The sequence below is a fragment of the Haemaphysalis longicornis genome, unplaced genomic scaffold (assembly GCF_048455015.1).
Source record: "Haemaphysalis longicornis isolate Haplotype H1 unplaced genomic scaffold, Haemaphysalis longicornis Haplotype H1 scaffold_6, whole genome shotgun sequence".
NCBI lineage: Eukaryota > Metazoa > Arthropoda > Arachnida > Ixodida > Ixodidae > Haemaphysalis > Haemaphysalis longicornis.
Genome location: NW_027526407.1, coordinates 43,973,024 through 43,995,705, shown reverse-complemented (window position 1 = coordinate 43,995,705; position 22,682 = coordinate 43,973,024). Strand labels below are relative to the sequence as shown.

Sequence of the window (22,682 nt, the reverse complement as noted above, 5' to 3'; positions counted from 1 at the left end):
CTTGATCGGCGGGGTTTAAGGGTATGCCGGCTTGGTGCATGACGGCATCCGCGAGGGAAGCTTGTGCCACTGACCTCAGGTCCAGTCCACCACGCGGGCGCAGAACGATTTTTATGTCGGTGGCCGGTAGTGGCGAAGTGGGAGGTTGGCGGGGTGGCGGTCGAGAGCCGGATCTTTTTTGGGGCGAGGCAGTGGCCGAGTGAGGGGGTGTTCTTGGTGGGGCATTTGCAGCGTCGTGGAAGGCTCGCTGTCTGCGACGAATTTCCTCCCATCCAGGTTGGCTGAGTTCCGTCGAAGTGTCACAAACTCGAGCGTACGACGTCTAAAAGTACCTTATAAATTTTTCATTTTATTGTACAGCGCCTAATTCTTCTTACAGTCGTCCGATTCATTCCATTCGGTTCTATTCGCCCGAGACAAGGCTGGAAGTTTCTCGAACGAAGAGACGGTAACATGATCACCCGCCGGCTCGCCGGCAAGAAAACAACAAAAATAAAACCTCCGCCGCTCGGGTTTCGTCGAAGCTTCCAGTACTTTCGAGGAGGCACGGGTGGCCTTGCCAGTTCTAAAGAGCGTCGATCATTCTAGAATGGAGAAGAGGGAAGTTATTCGCTCACGGCGGCGGGCGCGTTGTGTGTTGTGCTCTCCCTCTCCGCACCGGCGCGCCTATAAAAAGAGAAGCCGCACCTAAACCCACCAGCTACGTTTGGACGTCGTGATTGACAACGGCACCTGCCAGTTTGTACATCACACCATCGGCGACCCGCGCCCTGGAGGACTCCAACGTGCTCCCGGGCCTCGAATGACCGTGATCGTCTCGGACGGCCTGGCCTACAGCGAAGCCACGCTTCCCAGGTAGCCGACTCGCCTCCGACAGCGGTGCATCGTCCGGCCCGGTCGGTGAATATGCTGGGACTCTGTCTCTCATAAGCATCGAACTGTTCATTTTCTTTTAGTTAACTGCTCCGATTTGTAATATTCATTTCTGAATGCTCCTGTTTGTATCATTTTGTGTAATTGGAGTGTTTCTTGCATTTGAATTCCATCTAAGTTGTCTGCCATTATCGATCTGCTACCTCGTGCTTGTGTTTGTAACTTGCCTGTTTAAATACAAATCTTTGTGCTGTTTTCCGTTCAAGGCTCTTGCTCATTCTTGCCGCTCTAGTCGGCGAAAGCCGCACATCAGACGGCCACCCCCTTTGTCACCTGTGCCCTGTAGATTCGGTGGGGTTTGTTGGCTCTCTTGAGTCGACTCCCCATATCTTCTGACAGTGCACCCTAAATTTAAGGAAACGGGTGACAATTTCTGGCGTCCACGGCAGGACGTCTGATGTGAGCGGTGAGGAGGAGAAAGAGCCTGGAACTTTTTTGGCATAGGTTGCTACTGCCTTTATAAGCGGGTGCTCTCGCTAACTTTCTCTGTGTAGATATACCTAGCTAGAGGCTAGAGTATTGTGACTAGATTGCGATAAATTTGCAATCATGGATTTAGAGAAAATTGTAGCATTGGGCTGCAAGCTGGGCCTCTCAGGGGCCGAACTACGAAAGTGGGTCGCGCAGAAAGAAAAAGAAGAAAACGAGAAAGTTAAGAGAGCAAGACTGGCAGCACGAACAGAAGCTGAGAGGAAAAGAGAGAAAAAATTTCGGAGACAACTTCGGTTGGAGCGAGAGGAGAAAGCAAGCAAAGAGGAGCTAACAGGAGCAAATGTTGATGCTCAACGTTTGAAGCTCGACTGCTCATCAGCAGAACGGAGCATAACAGGAGATAATAGGCGCCGGTGTCATAGTACAAACCTTGAAAAGGTTAAGGTAAATTTCGGAAACGCGGTAGCGGACCGAAGTAGGACCAGCCAAAAACCCCCGCTGAAATGTTACTCTTGTAACAAGTTTGGGCACATTGCCAAGGACTGCTGGAGCAACTTTAAGAGAAATAGTGCTTCCAGATGTTTTAAGTGCGGGCGGGCTGGACACAAGGCTGCGACATGCAGGAGCAGCAACGATGAAAGGCGCCAGGATTTGCGCAAATGCGCACCTCTCAGGGCACCCAAGCAATACGATGCTACTGATAGCTCTGAAGAGCGAAAAAGGGGCAAGATAATTCACGTCGTGGGTGCCATTACGGCATTCGGGTCGAAGACAGTGCCGGTGGCTGAGGGAAAATTGTCAGGCAAAACCATTAACGTTTTGCGCTCCACCGGCACCAGCACAGTTATTGTGCGAACGGACTTAGTCCGAGAACAGGAGTTCACTGGGGAAACAAACCCAGTGTACTTTATGGATGGCTCAATGCGAGAGTTGCCGGTAGCTCAGATCGAGGTGGAGACTCCCTACTACACGGGAAGCGTAACCGCCCTTTGCATGGAGAGGTCCATGTATGACCTCATCCTCGGCAACATCGATGGAGTCAGGGATCCCGAAGACCCGATAACTTTACCTGCCCCAGAAGAACCGCCACCCGTGGAGGTGGAAGAGCCACTTATTGAGGAGCCACACCCCGATAAGTCGGCTAGAGAGGCAGCTGTGGCTGCCGCCTCTCAAGACATGAAGAGGAGCACAGAGATTGTGCGAAATGAGTTCCATCGGAAAGATGAACTCAATGATGAAAATTCGAGAGATGAGAATACTGGCCAAACTACTAACCGTGAGAAGGCAAAAGAATGCCAAGATAGCTCCGGAGGTGAAGAGGCGGAAATATCGGCAATCAGCAAGAAAGAAACGCCTCTAGAATTGTGCGAAAGCGCATCACTTCAGACCTGGAAGGACGATGATCCTACAGGGGATGCGGAGCTTGAGGATGGAGATAACATCCCGGTTGTGGATGCCATCACGACGTCGGGGCCGAACCCTCTAGACGAAGGGGTACCCGATATTGCGGGGAGAGTGCCCGAGGAAACCGTTGTCTTTCCGAAAGACACGGGTAGTTGCACGCTCGATGTGCAGGAAGACCCAGTTCGAGACTGCGAACTCGCTGGGCAGGCTAGCGCCGTGAGCGTAGCTGACAGTTCGAGGAGTAAAGAGACTGACTCTAAGGTCAAGTTTGAAAACCCCGTGCGAAGCAGAGCCGCACTCCGCGGAGGGAACGCGCCGTACATAAGCGTCGGCGACGATCCTGTCACTTCAGAGGTGGGAGAGAAACCACCCGCTGTTTCGAAAGAAGAACCCCGATTCGATGCCTCGGAGAGAGGCGAAGCCGTGCTCGTCGTAACGCGAACACCGGCAAAAGCGAAGCTGGCACATTTCCGGCGCCCAAAGTCTGCGGCCCCTGCGATGGAGCCGCACAGAAGGAAAATAAGCGCCGAAGGTCGTCGAAAGAACAAACGTTGGAAAGCAGGCCTTCAGAAACTCGACAAACAGCTGAGCTGCCGAAACAAAGAGTGCAGGTTTGGGTACAAGCTTAGGAGCAAACGTGTGCGCCGGCATTGCAGACAGCGGACAGGTGTAAAGAAGCACCGGTCAGTTACTACACGAGGAAAGGTGAGGGAAGGCCAAGTCGCTAGGCGCTCCGATGTTCGCCAGACGAAGGCCCAGACACCGAAGCTTTTTCGCGGGCCCGGTATCACGGTGAAAGAGTTTGTCGCTTCGCGCGACATTTGGAAAGGAACTTTTGCGAAGAAAAGAATTCCGCAGGCGCAGTTACGCAAGCGCCCGATAGACACGGGCTAAGCGTGAAGAATGCAAATTTAGGTATGCACGTGGGATATGAGTGGAGTTGTGTAAGACAGAGTTGTATTTTCATGTCGAGTACTGCATACTCGAACGTTGTATTCAACGTTTCTCTGTCGTACTGTACGCGAAACTTGTACTTATTTTTGTCACTCTGGCTGTACAGTGTATATTCACGTACAAGTTCCGTTTTGCGTAAACTTTACTTTCGCTGTTAACAGTACACTTGTTGTGTATTATTGGCGTTACTAGTGGTGACATTCGTGAACGTTGCGGTTGCATGTTATTGTTTGTGAACAACATATTAGTTATGTTTCTTATGCGTTTCATTGTATCAGTACATTGTATGTATTTCTGAGTACTGACGTACACTCATTGTATTTTAGCCTACGGGACCTTCGCACTAGAGTGTACGGTGTATTTTCATGAGTTTCGCACTTGTAATGACTACTGGCCAGACATTTATTATGGGCACTGGCTTAATTCGAATGCTAGAACTTTATTGTTCTTAAACTTATGAGTTGTCCCTAGGATGTGTATTTGTTGAGAAATCTGCGCCAAACGGCTGTTTTGTACGCAAATTCTGTACCTGTCATTATTCTTATGAAGAACATTGGGCTGTACTCGATTCTGTGTTAGTAAGCACAGCCTCTTTGGTTCACTAAGTGTGAACGACGCGTACGCACGACTTTGTGAGTTTTGGGAATATTATTGCATAATATTCTGAAACTGGGGGGCTGTGTCACAAACTCGAGCGTACGACGTCTAAAAGTACCTTATAAATTTTTCATTTTATTGTACAGCGCCTAATTCTTCTTACAGTCGTCCGATTCATTCCATTCGGTTCTATTCGCCCGAGACAAGGCTGGAAGTTTCTCGAACGAAGAGACGGTAACATGATCACCCGCCGGCTCGCCGGCAAGAAAACAACAAAAATAAAACCTCCGCCGCTCGGGTTTCGTCGAAGCTTCCAGTACTTTCGAGGAGGCACGGGTGGCCTTGCCAGTTCTAAAGAGCGTCGATCATTCTAGAATGGAGAAGAGGGAAGTTATTCGCTCACGGCGGCGGGCGCGTTGTGTGTTGTGCTCTCCCTCTCCGCACCGGCGCGCCTATAAAAAGAGAAGCCGCACCTAAACCCACCAGCTACGTTTGGACGTCGTGATTGACAACGGCACCTGCCAGTTTGTACATCACACCATCGGCGACCCGCGCCCTGGAGGACTCCAACGTGCTCCCGGGCCTCGAATGACCGTGATCGTCTCGGACGGCCTGGCCTACAGCGAAGCCACGCTTCCCAGGTAGCCGACTCGCCTCCGACAGCGGTGCATCGTCCGGCCCGGTCGGTGAATATGCTGGGACTCTGTCTCTCATAAGCATCGAACTGTTCATTTTCTTTTAGTTAACTGCTCCGATTCGTAATCTTCATTTGTTAACGCTCCTGTTTGTATCATTTTGTCGAATTGGACTGTTTCTTGTATTTGAATTCCATCTAAGTTGTCTGTCATTATCGATCCGCTATCTCGTGCTTGTATTTGTAACTTGCCTGTATAAATATAAGTCTTTGTGCTGGTTTTCGTTCAAGGCTCTTGCTCATTCTTGCCGCTCTGTTCGGCGAAAGCCGCACATCAGACGGCCACCCCCTTTGTCACCTGTGCCCTGTGGATTCGGTGGGGTTTGTCGGCTCTCTTGAGTAGACTCCCCATATCTTCTGACAGTGCACCCTAATTTAAGGAAACGGGTGACACGAAGGTACGACGGAATGATGACAACGCCATAATCACCGAGGTACGGGCAACTTCCCTGCTGCAGTAGAGGCAAGCCCACGTACCGAACTTGGAAAATGGGAAATAGAAAGGTGCGAGCGCGCTCACCAAGCTTAATGTCGACAGCGTCGTACCGGTTGTCCTCGAAGACAAATCCATTGTGGATAAAGAACTCAGCGTTGCTTCGCTTTCCATAGAAGATGGTGACCTGAAAGAAGGTTGAAAGAGACAGAGAGAGAACGATAAAATTAGTGCTCTTCCACTTTGCGAAAACGGATGACCTGCGATGCTGCCCGCCCTCCGCGGAGTGCACGAAACAAAACACGATTGTTTGTAATTTACAACTGAGCATACTTCCTAGCCAAGTACCTGAATTAAATTTGGAAAGACCTGACCGTTATCCTAGCGGACAACCGTAGAGCTAGCCTCTTTCCCTCCCGCATCGTGGGCATCTTACTGTTTGCGTAAACACGCCAACCCAATCCAATCTACCCGTCAGGACACCGGACCGGCCGCATTGGGCTGTCTGAAGGCCACGTTCAAACCTCACGTTAGCACAACGGACATGTCACCAGTAAGGGCATGAAACCTTTAGCTGCGCATGCCCGCACCCCCCTCCCTCTACTCCCAACCCGTACACGCATAAACCGGCAACCGGTCACAAACGAGTGTCTTAGAATTGAAATACACTGTCGAACAGGTCACCCTAAAAGCCCTTTAAGCAAAACAAGTGATATTTGTCCCACGTCGGCGTTCCAAACAGGCAGCCAGTTGCTGTTCACGCGGGAGGGATTCCCAGCTACTCGACCAGCTGGAACTTGAGGCGGTAACGGCGGCGGCCGCGGGTTTCCGTTGTTTCCGCGTCTATTCACTCTTCTGTTCGGGCTGACGCTTTTTCAGTTACCGCTTTTCTTCCTCCAAGCGAACGACATGCGTCCGTCCCATAGCGGGTTAACACGTCGAAGGCCTCGACCTTTATTCTAGCGGACACACACGTGGGTGTCCTTTTCGCTGCTCATTAATAGCCATCTTATTTTCTGTGCAATACACCAACCCATACCCAAACCGCTTGATTGCGGTGGACAGCTTACAGGGAGCACTGAGCTATGAGACTCCTGCGTTTAAATCCCCCACCACCAGAACGGCTATGTCATCAGTATCGGCATAAGCCCTGCTGTGCGTACCAGTTCCCTCCCTCCACCCCCAACCTGTGCACACCTAAACCGTTGCGTGAAATACACCGGCGTGAAATACACCGGTGAAGGGACAGATAAAGACCTTATATCATCATCATCATCACCAGCCTATCTACGCCCACTGCAGGGCAAAGGCCTCTCCCATTATTCTCCAATTACCTCGGTCCTGTGCCAACCGTGACCAATTTGTCCCCGCAAACTTCTTGATCTCATCTGCCCATCTAACTTTCTGCCGCCCCCTGCAACGTTTGCCTTCTCTAGGGATCCACTCTGTTACCCTTAATGACCAGCAGTTATCTTGCCTTCGCATTACATGCCCTGCCCACGTCCATTTATTTTTCTTAATCTCTAGTAATATGTCCTTAACACGTGTTTGTTCCCTGACCCACTCCGCTCTCTTCTTGTCCCTTAATGTTACACCTATCATTTTCCGCTCCATTGCACGCTGAGTCGTTCTCAATTTAAGTTGAACCTCTCTTAGTGAGCCTCCAGGTTTCTGCCCCGTAGGTGAGTACCGGTAAGATGTAGCTGTCGTACACTTTCTTCTTCAGCGACAATGGTAGGCTGCTATTCATTATCTGAGAATGTCTGCCATATGCACCCCACCCCATTCTTATCCTTCTAATTATCTCTGCCTCATGGTTGGGATCCGGGGTCACAACTTGGCCTAAGTCCAACAGACCTTATATGCGGCCAGACAAAGATCTATTATTATTCTTCCGCCAGAAGAACTATGACCAGCTAGTCAACGAGGGTCACCGACGCAACAATGTCGCTCGGAATGGCTTTCAAGCTGAAGAATGTCTGCTCACGCCGGCGTTCCAACGGGGCAAGATGCTTTTAACCAGCAGGGACCCACAGCTAGTGGGTGTGGTGGCTAAACATTCTCGGAGGCGGCGGTGGCAGGCTTTAGGGAATTTGTATGCCCATTCGCGCTGCTGTTGATTGTCCGCAACCATCTGATAACGGCGCTAAGGCCGCTGCCAGCAGACTGCGCAACTTGTGAAATAGACGTCGGTGGTGGCGAGAGGAATAGCTGTTGGGATAACCGTAGTGAAAGGGGGTCGGCCGTGGCAAGGAGGAGCCCCGGAGCGGCGCCGAGTAAATCAGCTTCACCGGAATGAAAACTGGGGGTCAGACATATACTGATTCGCAGTAAAAACTTAGGGAGACACTTCAGACTACTTAAGCGCCTTACAGGTGACAGCCCTAAGTTAGAACGGTGGTTTGGACTAGTTGGTGGTGCACACTGAAATTCGAAACAGCGCAAAAAGACGGGACAAGGAAACGACGACACACGGCGCTGACTAACAACTGGTTGGTTTATTGCGCGGGTCGCGAAATATACCCAGTAAAGAAGGCGAGAAGGAACACGATAAAAAAGAAGGAAGCACGAAAAAGAGCACGAAAAAAAAGAAGTGCATCAAACATTGCACACAAAATACAAGATTGATACACGTGCACTGATTAAATGGTAGCAACGCTGAGACGGGGCTAGAGGCGCGAGGCAAGCAAGACATCCTGAACACTAAATTGTATTACTAAAAAAGGAAATCCGCTATCTGGACTCATAAAAAGCTTAACTGTTGTGGGGATCGCGACTTTCACGCGAACCCCTTTCTGGCTAGCTTCCCATCGCGGCCGGCGTTGCACAATTGTGCGCCTCGCTCGCGCGACGGTAGCCATACGGGAGCGCGCCAGCGACCGGAGGGTTCGTTGTCGCCAGGGTGGAGGCGTTGACCTTTTTCCCCTCTGCCTCACCCGAGAACCAGTTCTTCCTCTGCACTAGCGCCACGGTTCGGCGAGGTGTGGTGGATTGTCGCATGACGAGAGGATGCTCTCTTATCTTGGGGATGCGGTAGCGAGCGGACGTTTCGGCGCGCCGGTCCAGACCTGGGGAACGCGCCACAATGGTATGGCTCCGATGGCTCCGGTATGCCATCGGTGAGTCGAACCATCTCGATCTCTAGCGTTGTTTAATGCCTCGCATTCAGTGTTACCGTTATGGCCTACAATTAGTCTGTATGCAGTGTATTTGATTTGCACTTTGCAATAAATGCTGCCATTGATGTTTTGCCCTCTGCGCCTCCTGCCTTTGTCTGTCTCCGCAAACAACGGACCCGTCCACAGCCGGCGCTCGCAAGGCATGTTTGCTGAGCGCGGATGGCTGCGGGGTGGGAAATAACTAGTGTGGGAAATGTAGAATCCCACACTGTTCAGGATGTCTTGCTTGCCTCGCGCCTCTGGCGCCGTCTCATATCAGCGTTGCTACCATTTAATCAATGCACGAGTATCAATCTTGTATTTTGTGTGCAATGTTTGATGCACTTCTTTTTTTCGTGCTCTTTTTCGTGCTTCCTTCTTTTTTATCGTGTTCCTTCACGCCTTCTTTTCTGGGTATATTTCGCAACCCGCGCAATAAACCAACCAGTTGTAGGTCAGCGCCTTGTGTCGTCGTTTCCTTGTCCCGTCTTTTTGCGCTGTTTCGAATTTCAGTACAGCCCTAAGCTTTTTTTCCCCCCGCTATGAGTATCCTTACATGAATCGGGCATCAGCTTCCGACGCAGCTGGCTTTAATTTTTCACTGCCCCGTTTTCTACACTAAGGGTGTGAGAGTTCTTCATGGACATATAATTTGTGAATAAGCCGTGAGCTTCTGACGGAAGATGTCATCTTCTCTGGTCACTTCAAATGGTCGATATGCTTGATAAGCCAAATGGTCGATAAGCGAAATGGCCTCTGTGAATTGGCCATGAGCCAATGACGACGCGACACTCCGTTTACAAGTCAGTGCAGGTCGGGCGGGGCATTCTGAATTCCCCCAAAACTCGCGCACAAAAGGGAGAAAGGGAGTTGTGCGAAGAGGGGTGCGGCGGTGCATGCCTGTCTGCGGCGCAGAGTGCACGGTAAGATGATTTAAGCCGCTTTCACCGTCTGTAACTAGCAGCCTTACACCTTGTCGTTTGTAACACCTTTACACCCTAGCAAAAACACACCATTTTAAGGGTTTTTATCGCTAATTACACCCTTTCAAACAGCGTTTTTCTTTGTTTTTTGATAGGGTGTAAGAGTGTTAGTTATAGACAAAAAGGGTGAAAATCGATTAGCAATCTAGGGTCTTCCCAGTACACCCTTCGGCAAAAAGGACCAAAAGTTCGTCTTCCGGGGGACTAACTGACTTTGCCGCAATCATTACACCCTTTGCGGACTGATGCGAGCAGACGACGCTTAGTCCGCCACACGCTTGGTTCGTTCCAATACTCCCCAAGGACGAACTGCTGGAAGGGAGTAGCAGAAAGAAAAATAACCCAGCACCAGCGGTGATCGAACAAACGACCCCCGCAACAGCATCCGAGGCACCCAATACACTACCACCAGGCCACGCAGCCGGACAGGAGATTTCGTAGAAAAAGGAGACGCCGGCAGCTCGAGCGCCTAACAGGCTTCGCTCCTAAAAACATTGCGCCGGTCGTACACGGCTTATGACGCGAGGACAACATGTGACGCCACGTGAGTGAAACAGGTGCTGCGAAGAGGGAGGTCACGTGACTTCAGCACACGCCGCGCCTTGACAATGGGGGAGCATGGCGGTGCCCTGGCGCACTGCACGGTTTTCGCTTTCGTAGAACTTTGCCAGAGCTAAATCTGCGCCTCTATAGTCTCGATGTAGCCTAAAAATGCGAAGTCAATTTCATTATTATTATAATTATCATTATTATTATTATTATTTCTGCGCTTACAGAACTACACGGCACCACTGCGACGACATTATTAGGTGCGACTGGAAGTCGCGATTAATGTAAAACATAACGTCTCGGAGAGTGCCGCAGGTTTTAAAACAGAAGCAAAACGAACAACACGCTTCTTGTGCGCACAGCCCTTCTCTCTTTTCCTCGACTTTCGTCTTTAACTCATACATTAGGCCTAAATACTGTCTAAACAGAGGAAACTTTCATGAGAAGATTTCTCGAGATTTTAATCTAATCTCGCTCCCAACAGCATGACATTTCTAGATATTTCCATGCAATTGCCAACAACAGTCTGCAGTAAACTGCCACAGAGCAGCAGCAACACCGAGAGCTCCAAACATGCAAAAAAAAAAAAAGATAGAGAGAGGAAAGGAACAGCGAGAAAAGTGACAGAGGCGAGCGGTGCTTTTGAACAACTAAAGTGTCCCAACTTTGGAGAAGGGGGAAAAGGTGGTGGAGGAGGAGAAGGAGGAGGCGGAGGAGTGAGGAGGAGGAGGGGGCGACGAGTCGCTAACTACCGGCCCTGCAAAATGACTCTGCGGCGCACTTAGCTTTCCTTGACGGCCGAGGGTCGCTGTAAAACCGTTGTTTGTCAGCGGTTTCTCGGGAGCGGACGGTCAAACCAGCGAAGGAGGTCAACGGCAAACACTAGCGCTCCCCGTCAACCGCGTCGCGAGTGGCACACAGGCAAACGCCGCTGCTGAGTTTCAAGTCGGGGAAAGCCGGGGTCAGGGCGTCAATGTTTGCCGTCGTCGTAGTTGCCCATCTAGACACAGGCTTTCCTCGACAATTCTGACAGACATCGATCCGCATCGAAACGAAGAGACAAACACTTCGGATACCCAATTGGAATGAAAAAAAAGCGTACCGCGAAAAACTACAGTCGAACTACAAAATCAAAAAGAGGCGAAAGGGAAAATGCATTAACGCGTCGGCAATCAGGCACCGCCGGGTGCAACGACGAGACTTGGCAGGGCACCAAAGACGTGACAAGGAACAAGACGAGCACCAGGCCGAATAATGAATGAGGTGGCGCGTGTGGCACGCCATAAAGACAAAACACAAGTTTGGGTCCATTAAAAGGACTGCGCTGTCCCTATAGGTGGTATTCGTTGAAAAGTTTAGCGGTCAATTTCTTCGCGTGGCAACACTGGAAACGGCCACAGACATGGCTGATGCGCCGCGGACACGGCGCGGCTTGGGCCACTGCACCCGCATGCCGATGATGATGATGATGAACAAACGTTTATTATAGAGCAAAGGGTTGGGGGAAGGGGGTGTGGTCGCCGAAGAAAAAGAAAACACCGGCGTGCGTCATCTGCTCCATTTCAATCCGATTCTAGACGGTGGCGTCAACACAGATGTTATTAATCGCACTCACATTGAACTCGAGGCACTACATTGCGTTCGGTGAGGTAGAGTTTGTAAGGTGAAGCACAGTCATGTGTTTCACAATCGTCCTTAGCATGGACAAGTACCGCCATCCCGCGGAGCCCGATGTAACGAGTGACGGCGCTCTCGCACGGTTGCATGGATGAGAAGAGGGGTGCCCGATCTGCGGGCCGACCGCACAACGTCGCCTAGCAACAGACGCTTGGCCACAGATATGGCGGCGCACACATGGTTGCCTGCATGCATTCCACGCCATTGAATACCGGCTATAGGCTATAACGATCGATGATACCAATTTTATCGCCAACTTCCAACAAATAATGCAGAAATTCTAAACAACAGCGCGACAAAAAAGACGTGGCCGAAGGGAACGGACAGGACAAGCGCTCCTCCTGTCTGTTCCCTTCGTCCACGTCTTTTTTTTTTCGTGCTGTTGCTCAGAATGATGATGTACCAACTTGCTCACCACTCTGTTACAAATAATAGAGATATAGAGAAAGCATACGAGGCAGTGGCGACTCCCCAGCTACTTTGCGCAGATGACGTCACAAAATACTGTTCTATGACATCACAAAATACCGTTCGTGAAATAGGGAGGCGCGACCAAAGCCACCGCCAGGAAACATGACTGGGCGACAGTAGTAGTGAGACTTCTATTTTCCGCTTGATCACATCGAGTGAACGCCAACATGTAGTTAACAACCTTAAAGCTATGTTTTAAGTGCAGAGCACTTTAGGTGCTCGCCTTGTCGTCTTAGTTCGCTCGCTGGACCCAAGAAGAGCAACAGGACGTTCCGTCGTAACGGCTGCCGTCGCGGCGTAACCCAGAGGCTTCGAAAGCCAAGCGGTTCGTATAGTCATAAGCGTTCGAAAATCGTGAACCGCTGGCGCTTGTCATACATCTTCCCGTTGTTTAGGGCAAAGAAAACTATAGGTACATTTGAGACAAAATACAGACAGCGCCCACGTTCATTTAGTTAAGAACGCTCGCTGGGTTGGCTTTTCCGATAGAAGCGAAAAAAAAGCGGCCGCGCAAGAAAAATACCGCGAGTTCGAAATGCCGCAAAAGGCTCCAGCAGCGCAAGAAAAAAGTGGCGCGTTCGAAATAGCACAGAAAGGCTCCAACCGCGCAAGAAAAAAATGGTTCGTTCCAAATGACGCAAAACCGGTCGCGCACACGAAATTAAAGCAAGCACAAAAAGAACTGAACTCCCGCTGACGCAGTTTCAGGCAGGGGGCGCGCCAGCACTGCGAAAGAGGGAAATTCGAAATGCATTGGGGTGGCAGCAGTGTGCGGATAACGGCTCTGTAGCGCATTATGACGAATCACGGTTTTGCACTTTCGACAGCTTTCACATTGAGTGGAACGGCTTTAATTTTTTACTGCATGCCGCTACTGCGTCGCTCCTGCCTATATTGCGTCACTGTAGCGCAAAATTTGAATGCTTTTCAACGCTTCATGCGTTTATGCGTTAAATAAAACGCCTTTCGAGGCTGGATTGGGATTGGAGCTGAGTGAGCTACCAAAGTGTGGTCATTTTAAAAGGGACGCAGACACAACGTTTCAAGTAGATGGGGGTTTCCCAGCAAACGAGGCATCTCTAAACGAATGTTTCCCGAGACCCGCAGCTACCAAACGTGCCTATTTAAATTCACTTCCAGGAAGCTTAATTACTCGGCTAAAGTGTCATTCTGGGCCACCTAACCTACAACCGCGAGTGATACTTTCCAGGGAACGCACTTTCAGATAAGTACATTCCCGAAACCAACTTTACCCGGGCCGGCTCACCGAGTGAGTAATCTAATCAGCAGGGGTGCGAGAATCGGGAAAAATAACACAAAATAGCAAGCGTTTAGATGAAAATACGCAGCAAGCGAGACGCAGATTGCAGTACTGAACAATGCAAACACAACGAAGTGTTTAAGTTGTTTCTCACGTGGTAAAGAGTGAAAATTTCAACTAATTTTGCGGAAAATTTACGCGGGCTATTGTCACTGACATCACGGACGAGGGCACTTGGTTTCATCGTTTAGTAGCGTGCAGCCCAAGTGTCATTTGGGGTGGCCGAGTGCACTCGGAGTAAGAGCACTTAAAGAGGTCATGCAGACAAAGCACAAGCTAGATTTATTCGAAAGATTTGGTGTTTTATGGTGCCCCCAGCCCTTGTACGGCAGCAAACTATTCACCGAGAAATTAATGAATTTAAGCTAACCTTTTGATTCTCCCCGCCAAATGGTGTGTTTCGTGACGTCTACGACGACGTAACAAGGACAGGTCTTCGAGCGAACGTTAGTACGCTGTTTAATCTGCACCAGAATGCCTTTTTACCGTTGGTCCTCCTAGATTACGCCGCCATACTGCTCAGGACCGTTGAATGCCTTTGCATTGCTTCTGACCGTATTTGCACCTGGCTTGTTTTTGCTACGGTAAGTAGTAATTCACCAGTACGGATTCCTGGGCGAGTTGATGTTGTGATGCAGAAAAATTCATAGCGCATGTGGACGAGGACAAGTAAAGAGCGCTACCTGGTGTCTGTTCTCTTTCCTTGTTCTCTGTTCTCTTTCCTTGGTCTGTTCTCTTTTCTATGAATTTTTCTTAAGGTAGTAATTGTTCCGTGAAACATGGGGTACCGCACGTTAAAGATCCCCAGGTGGTCAAAAGTAATCCGGAGCCCTCCACTACGGCGCACCTCATCGCCTGAGTTGCGTCGGCGCGTTAAACCCTGCAATCAATCAATCAAACATGGCGGTATGCTCGACAAGCACAGTCACATAAGACAATGTCACTTACGCCAATCGGCATGTGTCGTGTGAGACAACCTCAAAGCGCCAAACTGTTGTGCAGCTATAACAAGCATAGTGTACGCAGTACCAGCAACAGTACGCGCTGGTGCTTCAATGTTAACGTGTACTTTCTTAATACTCCACTGTTTACACCACCAATCTCTGCTCTAAAATGAATATTTTGCGACCCCAGCCAATCGCACAGCTGCCGATAAAGCGTCAAATGTTCTGTTGCGGGAAATGAGTTAGTGAGTCGCGTGGCCATTCACTTTTTTGCTAATCATATCGCTTATTTGAGCGAAGTTTATGTTAAAAGTGGTGTCAGTATGATTCTAACGAGGCAATCTTTCGAATGAACCAAACTTGTGTTTGTCTTCAAGGCGCCCATTAAATAGTCATGTTTGACAGGGGTGCAAGCATACAGAAGAGTTGGCAGCGGCACTGTGTACGGATGAACTCAGTGACCCCAGATGCGTGATGGCCTTCACATTAGCGGTCACAAGCGCGCATCGTAAAACGCGGCTTCTCCCAGAACGACCATTGTCGGAGTACGTGTTTCCTTGACCAGCACATTGTCTGCTTCGAAGATATTCGGTCTCGTAACCACCTCGATCTTTACTGTCACGGCAAGCGATATACGGATGGCCAACAGTTTGTCACTGCCGAAGCGTGCTTACGGCCACTGGGCTGCGAGGTTAACCCTAGGGGAATCACATACGTTGGCGCCAAACTAAAGCCCCCCTAACACACTTCCGGTTGTTATCGCCAATAGCGACAACCTAGAAGTACTTCAGAGCACGTGAAAGAAAAGAAAAGTCGCGTATTGAGCGTACATCTGCAGCAGTGCGACGCCTCAAGCTACAAGAGGCGGGGATCTTCGATAAGCTCTCCGTACACACAAAAAAGACCGCACCAGTCTACGAAGAACATATAAAGGCTTCATGAAAAACAACAAAGGCTCCAAACAAACAACAAAATATTTCCAGTAAAAAACCAAAATTAGAGAACACAGTGAATTCACCTTCGGAAAGAGATTCCGACTTGCCAAAATGTTGTATAGGGCACGCGATGTTCGCGATTTAGCTCCAACTTCCACCCCAAGAGGGGGACCGCGAGTCGAAAACAACGCAAACAACAAAAAAATACGGTGAAAAACAAGTTGAGCTAACCTGATAAATACGAACCGACATACAGAAGCAGAACACAAAAGAAGAAACAAGCTGTCCGGAAGGACGGAAGGACAGCCAAAAGGTTCCCAAGCCCAGTTTCCGCGTTCCTCGACGAAATTACATTTTTGGGTGCCAGATCGCCCGAGTTCCCCGGACTAGCTGCTTCTTTTTATGCAGCTTAGTATACCATCTATAACAGTTTCTTTCTATTCCAACTATCTCGAACGGCCCTTTTGAAAGCCCTTATAAACAGGCTGATAAATCTTCTGAACGGGAAACTCGAAGACTCGCGAATTGAGGAAATGTGAAACGGTTACGAAACAGCCGGCCAGCGTAGTCAGTTGTCGCTAAGAGGCTTTTCGCCGCCCTTTCCAGCATCTGTGAAAGCGTCACCACAGCTGTGCACAAATCAGAAAGCTTACTGCGCCATTTCCACAAATAAAAAGTGTAGGGCACAGCACTACACCCTAAGGGCTACCATTTCGAGCTGCAAGTTCAAGGGTAACGCCGATTTGGTTGGTTCGCAATAAACTTAAATCTGGCATCGAAAGGCCTTGAACAAATGACGAGGGCAAGCCTTGGCGCGTCCTTCCATGCAATATGCCTGCGCGAGTCTGAAAACATTGCAGGAAATTTCGGTCGGCAAGCAAGCCTCCTTGGCCGGCGCGAGTGGCGCCACTGACGAGCGGATTGTCCTCAGGTCTTTTAGCGACTCATTCTGGCTTTGTGTGCATAGGGGATGAGGAGCCGCTCTCTGGGTACACGCTTTGCAAACAGAGACGGGCCTTAAAAAGGAGCCACGAGAATCTTTAGTAAAGCAAGCGGAATACTAGAAAAGGGATGAGGGAACCGACACCGTCGACGTTCCGCATGGCTCCTTTAATGAAACACGTCAGCGATGATGGCCCTTCCAAAATGCTGAGTATACACAGACATTCTGCGACTTCGCAAACAAAACGACGGCGTGACGAAAATGCTGCTTGCGCCGCAAGTATACGGACACATTTTAGAACTGCTTGCTCGTTCCAAGAAGCGACATGACTTTTATGGAATCTAGGCTACCTGATTACTTTCTCGCGGCTCTGAGATGGGGCAATGTATAGTAAAAGAACAAAACTTCATTTGAGACAGCCGAAGGTATTTCCATTCCTGTGTGTGCTTTTGAGGCAAGATAGACACGACTAACCGCCGCTGCTACTCGGCCGGTTTCGATCGCGATTGAGAAGTTGCCCCGGTTGCCCTTTCGTACGCCAGATGGCGCCAAAATGTACTTCGCGCCGCCGATGCACGTTAACTTTGCGCGGTCGTAGATATGCGTAACTATACAAAAGTTACCGCACGCTTATTTGGGTCAAGTTACTTGATACAATTTCTGGTGTTATTTGAAGTTGCCAACTTCTGCGCCATTAGTCAGCGGGGACGAGAGTATTACCGCTTTCGTCCGATCGCGCTCGGAAACCTCAATCGCGCTTGAGAAACCAGGATTCAGTTTGAGCGGGATTGGGCTCGATCACGATAGAAACTGCCGTGTAGCATGCGCCCGATACGGATTGAGCTCGATTTGGATCGGGCATTACCCGCAAAGAACCGAAATCGAGGCTGGAAGTTATAGCCGTACAGAAACGCATACCTGGTCGCCCTTGGCGAAGTCCCTCATTGCGTAGCAACGAAGTATGCTGGCCGATGAATCGTAGTCCGTCAGAACCTGCGCACGAGGAGCAAAACAAAAAAAAGGACGACAACAGTTAAAGTCCCACAAAAGATACCAAAAACTGCAGAAATTCAGAGAATCCTCTACAAATGCCCAGCATTCGTGCCGCTTGTCTGGAGTCTGAGTTGGTTACAGCCTAATATGGTGATGCGTAGCGAAAGTTGAACTTTCTTTTTAAGTTCTCTTTTGCTTCTCATCGCAAGTGGCGTTAATTTATACCACTGCAGCGACGAAGTGCCATTACTTCGCTAATTATGTTTTTTAAGCAAAGCTTTCTACCTCTACTAGCCAACGGTTCATTCGTGGCGTCCGCTACAAGTAACTCCCAACGCGGTTGGGGAGGCGGAGGGCGGTTTTCACTCACGGAGCACAGTGCAGGTGGCACGGCGAATGGTTACCGCAAGTTCCCCGCGCGGGTGCCTGCTCATAACGGCGGGCGCGTCGGCGGGACGGCTTTGTCGTCTGCTTTAGCGACGGTTGTTTTGGGCCTGTTTTGGAGCAGCCTCGCTTCCATTGCGTGCTCCATTCGCATGGCTTGATTAACTTTTTTGGACAGCACCTCCTGGGTAACCCGGACCCGACGAAATTAAGTGGTCGTACGGCAAAGATACGTTTTTTTTTTCAACGTTTATTGAAATGTAGAAAAAACACCCGGGGGTCTCTTGCTAGTGCATCGGACCCCCTTAGGGTTAGCGATAAGTTAAGGTTCCCGACGGTTATGGGTGGGAAATAGCAAGGGAAAAATAGTGGGTTGGGATATGAAATGCAGGAGAGTGTCCAACAATGCCTTCGCTAAATTAGGTAGGTAGGAGGGACGCAGGAGATCATTTAAGGAATTTGGTCGTAAGTTAGCGAAAGGATGTCTAGGAGGATCTCTCTTTCAGTTTGAAATCGAGGGCATATCCAAATAACGTGTTCAGTGGTGTCCGAAATTTCACAAGGGATACACAAGTCTTGATTAGGTGACGAATGAAAAAAACTTGTCGTTTTGCAGGGGAAAGGTTCGTAAGTGTCATTAGCTGTCTTAGGCGGACTTGTTGAGAGCGAAAATAGGACTTCGGAATGGGAGTGTGGTAGACCAGCGTGGCCAAAAAGTCTTTCCGTTGCTGTTTGATGGCGGTCCGGTGCTCGTCAGGGTCATAATCGCGCAGCCCGAAGGCGTCCAGCTGGCTTGGTGCACGGTTGTGAACGATGCACGTGCAGCCAAATGGGCTGCCTCATTTCCGGGGATTCCGTCATGGCCGGGCACCCACGTGATGGTGACATCGCATGTCTGTTGATGAAGGATGCTCTTGATTTCTTGGATCTTCGTTACTCGTAGACTGTATGATAGTTGACGACGACATTCCGGGAAAGCTTCCCAACTATCTGTGTGAATGTGTATGAGTTTGTACATGAAAAAGAAAAAAAAATAGAATATGTTATGAACTATGTGACGAAGTGAGAGGATTATACCTTCTAGTTCTGCCCCTTTAATGGCGGTATCTGGTGGCAATGAATGAACGCTATTGACGTTAAACGCCGGTATATGCCACGCCGCAGTTGTTCTGGATTCTGTTTTAGATGCGTCAGTGTAGATGCTGAGTGTATTAGGTAGGGTGGTAAGACCATCTCTGGTGTTTTTTTTTTTTTTTTTTTTTGCAGATTTCCGCCTGTTTTGTGGTTGAGGATCTGGTTTAGGATCTGCTAATGATAGGGTAGTCCATGGTTCTGATGTCTTGGCTATGTCTGGCTCCTGCGAGGTATTGTGGCCAATGGCTTCAAGGATGTGTCGTCCGTATCGTGAGGTGGACAGTCCTTGTACATGTGAGTTACGGTGTGGGGTAAGGATTGGTTTAGAGGGCGGGAAAAACAAAATGTACAAACCACATACAGACACCTGGCGGCTGGAGAAACGCTACATTTTGCGCACTACTTGCCACGAATGGGACTCCGCTTTCTAAATTGGTGAATACTAGTTCGGTTGTGTTTTAATAGGTATTACAAAAGGCGAAAGGAGCAACTGGCTCCGATAAATAGCGATTATAAAAGTTCCCACAGCTGTCTCGCAATTCTCAAAATTACTAAACTAACTAGTTTAAATCGGTATAAATTGGAATCCCTAACCTCACACGCCGAGTCGTTTCGCGATGTCCGCGCTTGTGTCGTGCGGTGATGTTACCCCGAGTTAGCCCATCGGGATGGCTAGGTTTCTAGGTCTCACCCTTCGACAGACGCTCCTCTCTGTTTTGTTTTTGCCGACTCACGGCCGGGCTACAGCGGCGGCGTTTGCCGTTCTAGTTCGGCCGTGGCCGACGCTGCTGCGTTCGGGACGGCGCCCCCGCGATTTTAAGTTAATGGCTGGCCGAATCTCTGATTTCGCTCTTTTTAGAGCCACGAGTGTGAATTCAAGTCACGGCACATGGGCAATTGTTGTGGGTGTCATTTAAAGCATTGCTTCGTAACCACCTTCACACCCTGGATTGGAGCCAATTTTAGTTGCTATGATGCAAAGCGTACTGCAGAGTTGGTCCGTCTACGCTATTTTAGATGCGACGCTGAGAGGAGCATCTCTTGCCGGCGGCCCTGTCCAGCGTCCGTCGTCGTCGTTTCCCGCGTCCGCACAGCTGCGTCTCTCCTCCGCTCACCCCCTCTCCTCTCTCCGATAGCGAACACTCTCGCCCAACATCTGCGGGCGCGTAGCGCAGCGCACTCTCACTCCGCCGGTGGGCGGCGCTGCGCGCGGCGCAAGCGCGCCGTGCGCATGTGAAGCGCCCTCTCTCTCTCTGCAGTCTCCTCTCCTTCGGGCGCGCTGCGCATATAAGCGGAGTGCCGCGCTCCGGCCGGTCTCTCAGTCGACGGTCGTTCGCGCTACGCGTGCTCTCTCTCTCTCTCTCTCTCTCTCTCTCTCTCTCTCTCTCTCTCTCTCTCTCTCTCTCTCTCTCTCTCTCTCTCTCTCTCTCTCTCTCTCTCTCTCTCTCTCTCTCTCTCTCATTACCCGACGATTGCTCACACAATTCGAGTAACCGACCCCACAGAAACGCGAACCCCCTTCAGCGTCGCATCACACCAGGGTTCCCGCGAGGGGAGGTGGGCGTAATTTTTTATACATATCTTCAACGGTCTTTTGCGGAATTTTTTCGTTTATTCTTCAGTTTGGGGGGGAGATGTACAATACGCGCATTTTTGGTTTGATCAAACCATTTTTGTGAAAATTTTATTTTTCCTATTTTTGATCTCTTTTTTTTTGTTTTTCAAAAATGTATCGGACCAGTTATCGCCATTTACGCTATTATAACGATTAAAGGTATTCCTTCCGCCAAATCTGCCTTTTTGCGCAGATGCAGGGCGTTACGCGGTCCTAGCTGTGAGGGTACTTGGCTAAGAATGATACGCATTAAAAAACTGGCCGCATATCTGCTCCTTTCGTTGCAAATGTCGACGACAGACTATCGTCCTTCGTCGACATTTGCCCAGTAAATGCCTCCCTTCGCTTTCCCGCTCCACCCAAGGTATAGGTAAACACGCTGGAGGTGTGCTCAAGCCAATATAAATTTACCGCGTTCCATTGCTCCAGGCGGGTGCCTCGATGCCAGCGCTGCCGTACGACAGAGACGCGCGTGAATAGAGACGCCATACTTCAACGTTTTTGAACCACGTTGCCCTTCTTCAAGAGCATTCCAAGCGGAACGTGGAACCTATCTAGTAGAACCTTTCGTAACTGTTGCCGTTTTATTTTTTAATGTGCCACCAGAAGATATAGCGGCGCGGGTGACAGCAGGCGACGGAGTGAATGGTTTTTTTTTCTGCAGTGGATGTACCTATTTCATTTTCTATCGCAAAGTCAAACTTCCATAAATTTTTAATAAAGGAACACTGCAAACATAACTAATGCATTGATTTTCTGCCTCACATTGGCGTAATGTTTTATTCTTGTTCAACAATGTTGACAAGTACGAACACTGCCCCCGGTTTTCGACGTTTAGATTTGGCTGTTGGTATATAAAACGTACTCAGACAGACAGACAGACGAATTTTTTTTCGTTTAAGTAGCCCAAGCAGACTTAAAAGGAAAAAAAATAGCAGTGGCTTAGCTCGGCTATGCCAGGATATACGTAGCGTGAGCTAAGGTTCAGCTGGTTATTCTTAGATTTCCTGGTTGCCTAGGATTAGCTTGATTATCATGCTTACCGCTGCTTCAATGACACACACAACGCGGTATACGCATTATGTGACACATGTAAATTTATCAAGCAGCTCCGGAGCAGCGTCACCAATCGCCCCAGAACTAAGCTGGTTGCACAGGCGCACGCCGGTGTTGCTGCGACGCACGAGCCATCGGTTCCACACCCGGCCACCCCTCGCATGATCATCAAGTGGACCGGGCCGCCACGTGCGGAACAGAGGTCGGCGAAGACGCTGGGCGCGTGGGGTGTGTGAGAGACGCCGGGCAGCGAGAAACGTTCTGTGCGCCGTGAGACGACACTGCTCCTCGCGCATGCGCAGCACGGCTCTCCAGGAGCCACGTGAAACTGATCAACCCCGGCCAGTGTAGCTCACTCTACAAAATGCTTTAGTTCCCGTTCTCGTGCGCGCGGCCGTTGATGTTCGAGCCGACACAAGTGAAGCACACCTCCGCTGTTTCAGCATATTTCACACTGGGTGGAACTGGGCTTTATTTTTTAATTTTTTCGAATCACTGCTGCAGCGTTTGCACAACGCCGAGCGCGAGAGCACTAACGGTTTTAGGCGCTCCATGTCCCGACACGCAATTAAGGCAGGCTCATACCCTACTCGGAATAGCGTACAAACCAACTCCCGCAGTTCAGGCCGTTAATTATGCACGCAGTCTTCCGATGCAACGGGCGCTCAAAGCGGAATCATGAGTCCGCCTGTGGTAAAGCGAACGGAGCGATATTAATAATCCGCCAGCTCTAGACTTGACGGCCGTCGGATGGGCGCACTCGAACGTTTCCCAATGCGATTCCGTTCGCACGGGCCCACTGTACTCGGAATGCAGAATTGAAGCCGAAATTGCGTGCGTTTTAGAAAGTGAGCATAATTCACAGAGGCAGTTCACCGTAAAACTGTATTATGGTGAACCAAATAAAACCGCTAATAACCACACCGACATGCTTATTCGGACCGAGCCCATAGCTGCCTCGGCTCATTCTGTATTTCGATTGTGAGATTCGCAGATATACGTAATGCCGGAATGCACGCTTTCTATATCCCTTGCGACGGGTCCACGACAACATACGCTAAACTCCTATACC

General features: G+C 49.8%; 1 protein-coding gene across 1 annotated transcript in view; it reads right to left on the bottom strand.

Moving 5' to 3' along the window:
* Setd3 (SET domain containing 3) overlaps window positions 1–22,682 on the bottom strand; it is a 195,159-nt gene that overhangs the window by 47,710 nt on the left and 124,767 nt on the right. The window contains exons 10-11 of the mRNA XM_077674126.1: window positions 17,347–17,421; window positions 5,535–5,634 (exon numbers count right to left, since the gene is read on the bottom strand). Coding sequence (XP_077530252.1) covers window positions 5,535–5,634; window positions 17,347–17,421 — 175 coding nt within the window. The remainder of the gene's footprint in view (window positions 1–5,534; window positions 5,635–17,346; window positions 17,422–22,682) is intronic.